Genomic DNA, 6,989 nt, shown 5'->3' with positions numbered 1-6,989 from the left:
AATTACTTTTGAAATATACTATAGAGTGATTTCATGTGATAACTTAATTTTTCCAGCAAAATGGAAATATAGCGATAAAGGAAAGGAAGAAATGCAATTTGCTGTTTCTTGGAGTGGTTCTTTAAATGTCGAAGAAGGGTAGGTACCAGTTAATTTTTTTGCCTTTTCTGTGCATTAGATGTATACGTGAAATTGTTTGACTTGTAAGTGACTCTATTAAGAAGTTTCATCATTTGGAATATTTAGCGAATGTATATTTATCCCAACTTTAGCGCGTGATCTGGTCAGCAGATTTTAATTTTACTTACTATGTCATTAAAAATAAAACACACACACAACCCTGTTGGGATGGGATTTAAAGAAGAGTCCAGAGAGACTGCCGTAACATCTTCTCTACACTTCGTCATTTCCTCTGTTCTTTGTTACTAATTCAGCCAGAAAGTCAAGGGCAGTCACTGCCTTCTGTGCTTCGCTTCCATCGGCATGTATTTGAAGGGGACGGTGCTACATTTATCCTTAAAGGTCCTAAATACTTTAGAAGTCCAAGTTGGTAAATTCGATTTTTTTGATGCAGTAAGAGTTTCGAAGGCAGATGTTAGTGTGGTCACGTGATGGGGCTGCTAGCCTGGAACCCAGAGTCAAACACCCTCTTGAGTTCGGCAAACTCTGATCAGGATGAACGCATTTCTTCCAGCTTTGCATTCAGATGAGAGACAATCACGTGGAAGCCCGTAGCGCATGCCTGGCGTGTTGTAGGTGCTCAGTGAAATGTTGTCTGCTCTTAGCAAAAATGAAAGTATTTCTCCTTAAGTCACTTAGCCTAGAGCATTTTGAAGACGTTTAATTTCTGTCAGAAATTCAAAGCAAACACAATGGTTAAATGACTTTAAAGACAACAGACAAACAGAAAGGTTGATTTTGCCTGGAGATCGGCTGCTACGATGTGTGGGGCGAGCGTGTTTGTACATTTCTTGAATAAACTGGTGGCTGGTGGTGCTGAGGTTTGACTGGTTAATAATAGTCACGGAGTTATTTTAATTTTGAGGCTTGGTGTCTGAGCTCCTGACACATTTTTAAGTCTACATGTCAGAAAAAAACATCTTTTCGGGAACATCCTGCCTAGCAGGCGCTTAGAAATAGGTTATCAGAGGCAGTTCCTACAAAATATTAAAGAAGAAGGCCACCAGTTGACAGAGAGTAAGTCCCCACAATAGAGGACTCCGCAGAAATGCAGTTTGTCTGTAACGTGCTCAGCAGCTTCTCCCACGCCCGGCCCGGGTTCTCAGCTGAGGGGGACGAGAGGGCGACAGTGGGCCATGACCGCCTGGCGGTCATTCGCTGTTTCCTCAGCTCTGTGTATAATCAGTCGTGTACAGTCACGTTCCGCTTTCTTTCATGCTCTTCATGACAAAACAAAATGAAAAATACTGTGTTTATTCACCTCAAGCGAATGTGACATTACCTTTTACGGGAAAGGGTTTTCCGATCCTGCTCGTGGTGCAGTGTTGCCGGATTTTTACTTAGGCATTGAATAAAACTGGCCCACAGAGCTCCTCTCCCGCTTACGCCTTTTAACGTTACATCTAGAGAAATAAAAGTACTTGATAAATTCGTTAGATAAGCACACGATCCTGTGTTTCGTTTTCAGAGAATATGTAACCAGTGCTCTGTGTATCCCACTAGCAAGTCAGAAGAGGTAAGGAGAAACAAGAGTTCTTCGTTTTGTTTGCTGTGATCGATGAGCTATTCAGAGGACAAATCTTTTTTTTTTTTCCGGTGACAGAAGTTCCACCGGCCGCCCGGACTGGACCTGCATCGTGGTGGGCTTCACCTCGGGCTATGTGCGCTTCTACACGGAGGTGAGCTCGTGCTCGGCCGTCAGCGGACACCAGGCTCTGGGGCCCCCGGTCACGCAGCCCCATCACGCTCACTCCACTCGTGACTCATCGCCTGCTGCTTGGACACGTGTAGTTGATACTCTCTGGGGGTGGAGGCTGGGACAGGGGAGGGTGGTGGTGGAAAGTTCTGGTAGAAGCTGTCAAGAAGAGAAGCTGTATTCCGAACAGAGAGTACCTGGCGTCCGTGGAAAACTTGCCGTGACAGTCATGCCTGGCCCTACCTGTCCAGGTGTGTCAGGGAGGAAACAGCAGAGTCCGCCCTGTGCTTTCTCCTAGAGTGGTGTCCTCCTGCTCGCGCAGCTTTTGAATGAAGACCCCGTGCTGCAGCTTAAGTGCAGGACCTACGAAATCCCGCGACATCCCGGCGTGACGGAGCAGGTAACGGTGGCCCGTGCCCAGAGTCACGGCTTTGAACTAGCTCCTTCCTCTTTCGTGGGTGGATACCTTGGTCTTGTTGCGCAGGCAGCCGTGCTAGAATATTCTAGAGAGAGAACCAATTTATAACGGACTAGAGCATACCAATCTTGCTTCACCTGTGTAATGAAATATTGCGTGTTTTGGTCTACAGTAAATTAAACACTTTATTAGAAGGCAAAACAAAAGGTTTCTTATTTTTAGAATTTAATAGTGACTTAAGGCAAAAATGTGATTATTACATAACTTTGTATCTTTTTTCATTTGGATTTAGGTGTCAAAATACAAATATGCCTGCCTTCTTTATACCGCCCTGCTTCTAAAAGATTTCAAGTAAACAGATGCATATATTTTGGGCCTGTGGGGACTTGCATGACAGGTGGACAGAAGGAGCTTAATCTAGTGAGAGAGAGAGAGAGACTAAACAAATACCTATCAGTACACATGAAAGAGTCAGGAATATAAAGCAATACCTCGTTAATTGCTAATTTATATGGTCAATAAATTCTGTACAACTTTACGGGGCGGCGGGGAGATCAATTAGAACAAGGAAAATTAAAGAAAATTTCATTGAGGAGGCGAGGTTCAAATTAAGCCTCGAATAAGGGTATAGAATTTAATTAGTTAATGGGAAAAAAAGAGGAAAGTATTTTAAGTAATCAGGAGAAAAATGAACGGCGATTCAAATGTTAAGACTGTTTACGACAGAACAAAGCAACCTGTGGTAGAAAATCATGAGAAACTGGTGACTAGGCAGAGCGGCCACATTTTTCAGCCAAATGAAATGCAGAATTGATCGGGAGGTGAGCGAAGCTGCTGAAGATTTGTGGGAAGGAAGAGACATGGTCAGAGGTGCCACAGGCCTCTTCAGGACGCGTCGGAGTCGCCCAGAACTGGGGAGGCTGTTTGTCTGTGTCTTTTTAAGTCGTGTGTAATAGATGCCCAGGGTTGGGCACCAGGACTAAAATGACTGGGAAGTGGGAAAGGACCAGGAAGTACAAAAGTCATTTTAAAGGAACAATCGAGAGGACTCGGTTATGTGGAGATATAGAATATTAAAGAGAAAAACGAGTTGGCACCCAGATATCCAGCCTCAGGAGTCGGAAGAGGGTATCGCTTTGGCGCCGATTAAATGTTATAAAGGTTGGTTTTGGACATGCTGAGTTTGGGGCAATGGTGGGAAAGAAAATGGAAATGCCAGTACGTCTGTAACGGAGCAGAAGTACGTAGGCACAAAGACAAGTCGATTGACGGAGGCGATCGAAGTCACAGGTAATGAACGAATTCTTCCAGGTAAAGGACATAGGAAAACGAGACCTAAGGCTGAAGACTTAAGTCGTAGAAATAGAAATCCTCATCGTAAGGCGATGGGAGAGAAAGGAGGCGAAGGAAGCGGAGAAGCTGCTGTTGGAAATCCACGAAGATCATGGTTCATTGACGGTGCTTCTCGAGAGCCATTCTCCATTTTTCTGCAAATTATCTGGATGGTGAAAGTTCTGTAAACACTGTCAACTTGGTTGTGTCTATAATACTCTTTATTTTAGAGCCTACGGAAAAATATAATCTTTAAATGCTTACTATTTGCTCTGAGTTAAAATCTTTTAGCTGAAAAATAATCCTTATGGAACACGGAGAGAAAGTATTCTGTCTTCTACAGAAGCATCTCTGGATCTGATACACCAATTTGTATATCAAAAGTCTATTCTTCAGTGTACGCCAAGATTTCTTAAAGATCACGGGAGCAAGTTTCCTCTAATTCCGTTCTCTGACAGTGAGTGCAGGGGCGACAGGAGGAGATTCTACAGAGGGGAGCTCTCTTCTGGAGCGCGAAGCTTCCTCTGTGACTTCTGCATGATCTGTCGCTGAGTGTGGCTCTTCAGCTTCAGGACCGTTGCTGTTCGTATTAGTACCCGCTGCAGGAAGACTGTCTGCATTGGCGGTGGGCGACTGGCTGGTGATTAGCCCCTCCGGGTCAGTGGGGTGGTGTTCTCCCCGCTGTCTGACTCGGGGGACCCTGCAGGCTTGGCCTTGTGCGACTAACAGCTCACTTCTGCCACCTCCCTCCCCCTGGCCCCTTGTGGCCCACAGATCTTTAAAAAATGGAAACAGCTCAACAGTCCAGTAGGGACTGGGGCAAGACACTTCTCAAAAGAAGAAATGTAAATGGTCAAAAAGCATCTGATAAAACTTTGACAATCTAAGAACTACAAGCAAGTACATTTGGATAAATTTTCACCTTTCACACTGGCAAAGGTGAAGACTAGCAAACTGTTGGAGACAGTATGGAGAACCAGGCACTCTAATGCGTTATTGGTGGACGTATAAAACTGATAGGTACTTTCTTGAAGGCCGTTTCATAATCTGGATGAAAATGAAAAATCGTGCATACTCTGCGAGCCAGCAGACCCGACCTGGAGGAACTGACACTGAAGTAAGGCGGAAAGATTTATGCAGGAGAATGTTCATTGCAGGGATGTTTGTAATAATGAAGATGCACTACTTCATTTGTATAATCACTGGGAATTTGACTCACGAGGTTCCTGCTTTCATGGAGCCTGCAGGCCGGGGACGGTAGAGGAAACAGACAGTGAACAGCTGGCGGGACCACGATGATTCCGGTCTGTGACAGGCGCTGTGAAAGAAGTCATCGCATTGATGACATAGTGATGTGGGAGGAATGGAGACGCCCTTTGAGATGGAGGCTTAGCAGCCTCTCTGAACAACTGCCCTTGAGCTGAGCCCTGAGCGAAGAGAAATCAGGCAGGTGCAGACCTGGGAGCTAAGGTCCAGGCACAGGCAAAGCGCCGAGCTGACGATGACCTTCCTGTTCAAGGACAAGGGGGCGGGGAGGTGGCATTAGAGATGCGTGCGGATCGCTGGCGCTGTTAAAGCGTCCAGGCCTGAAGGACGCCCTCGGAGGCTTTCGCCAGGAGAGGGGTCAGTCCGCGCCGTCTCAGGAGGGCCGTGCTGGCTGAGCGGGCATGCACCGCAGCGAGCCGGAGTGGGCGCAGGAGGCCCAGGCCTGCTTAGCTGAATGCAGTGCCTTTAATGCAGCGTGACGAATGACTCGTTCACTTATTACAGTAGAGACATGCTGACTCGTTACTGCATAACTAAGACATGTTACGGAATGCTGTCTGTGGTATGGTCTCAGGCAGAAGTGTGTGATTACATGGGAGGGTGTGTAATGAGACCTGCCAGGGATTCTAAGTGAGTTTCCCTTTTTTCTTCTCTCTACTTTTCTATTTTATTTATATCTGCACAGTGACTGTATTTCATTTTTAAGAAACTCGTACCTCTTTTCGGTAACTTCACCATCTATCCTGAAAGCATTATTCACCATATACAAAAGCTCATATTCGAGAAGAATTTTAAGTCCTTGGCCAAATGCATCCTGAAATTAATTTTCCATTTATTTTTACTATTCCTCTGCCTGATATTATTTTGTGTGTTGGTGGTCGACAGTTTAGTTTAGTCGTAATATTTTTTATTTTTACATTAATCATGACATTTAACTATAATAAAAATGCTTATTTGGCAATGATTAAAATTTATTGTTTTCTCTTTATTTCTTTGATAGAATGAAGAGTTGAGTATCTTATATCCAGCTGCCATTGTGACTATTGACGGATTTAGCCTTTTTCAGTCTCTTCGTGCTTGTCGAAATCAGGTAGCAAAAGGTAATTATTTGGACAGAAGTATCCTGATGATGTGTGTCTTATTTAGCCTGCTAAGAGATTTAAATGTGTCCTCTAAATTAGAAAGGCTGCCACACTGAATTTAAGGGGAGAACCAGCTTGCTTAGTAAGGTGAAGTCGGGGACTGAAACATCAGCCCTGTCCACTCGTGGCAAGTGGGCCCGTGACCACGGGCGCAGGCTTCACTCGTGAATCTGGCCACCCGTCTCAGCCACCAGAGAGATGTGCAGTTGTACCAAGAATCCACTTTGGGGCAGCAGATGTAGTCGCATCTAGAGCAGCCAGATCTCTCACTGGATCAGCAGGTGTCGGGTCAGCCTGCTGGGATCTCGTGATTCTGCATCACTTCGTCCTCACTGAGGGTCAAAATGCGTGCGTGCGTGCGTGTGTGTGTCTGTGTGTAGGGAGGAGGGTCCCCCAAGGTGGGCAGGACCCAAAGGGGAGTCAGCGGCAGCTTCTTGTTGCTGACCTGTGAATGGAGAAGTCAGGGGCCTAAAGATCACGGACATATAGGTAGCTACATTGATTGTTTCCAGACTTGAGTTTGAAAACGGTACAAATAATTCAAGAATTCTTATTTTTAATCCCCTCAGTTTACATTCTGATGCCAGTATATTTTTGGAAGAGGATATTCTATATCATTAAATTTAACATGCCATCGATTATAAGATTCACTATTATATTATGCACCACTAAGAAGCCAAAATGCTGCCTGTGAAAGACACACCATCAATTCTAAGATCCCAGTTTTAAAGAGGGAGAAGGAAAGTGTTAAAATCAGTGAAGATACCAGAACTAGTGCTGATCGCCCCCTTCCTTCCGGGTTTGGGTAGAGGGTCTTTAGTGGCCCTAAAAGAAAGTTTAACTCTTAAGTGATTTAGGCAGCGCCCGAACAATGTAGGTGAATTAAGATGTGTTTGCTGATTTGTAACGGTTGTTCCTAAATTCAAAACTAAAACGTAAGGTGCAAAATAAACAA

At 44.8% G+C, this 6,989-nt stretch overlaps 1 protein-coding gene across 1 annotated transcript in view; it reads left to right on the top strand.

Moving 5' to 3' along the window:
• Window positions 1-6,989, top strand: part of RAB3GAP2 (RAB3 GTPase activating non-catalytic protein subunit 2) — a 67,832-nt gene that overhangs the window by 23,137 nt on the left and 37,706 nt on the right. The window contains exons 4-8 of the mRNA XM_006916233.3: window positions 57-138; window positions 1,649-1,696; window positions 1,784-1,859; window positions 2,175-2,276; window positions 5,893-5,992. Coding sequence (XP_006916295.1) covers window positions 57-138; window positions 1,649-1,696; window positions 1,784-1,859; window positions 2,175-2,276; window positions 5,893-5,992 — 408 coding nt within the window. The remainder of the gene's footprint in view (window positions 1-56; window positions 139-1,648; window positions 1,697-1,783; window positions 1,860-2,174; window positions 2,277-5,892; window positions 5,993-6,989) is intronic.

This window comes from Pteropus alecto, unplaced genomic scaffold (assembly GCF_000325575.1).
Source record: "Pteropus alecto unplaced genomic scaffold, ASM32557v1 scaffold65, whole genome shotgun sequence".
Lineage (NCBI taxonomy): Eukaryota > Metazoa > Chordata > Mammalia > Chiroptera > Pteropodidae > Pteropus > Pteropus alecto.
Note: the sequence above shows the minus strand (reverse complement) of the source record. Positions and strands in the feature narration are given on the sequence as shown.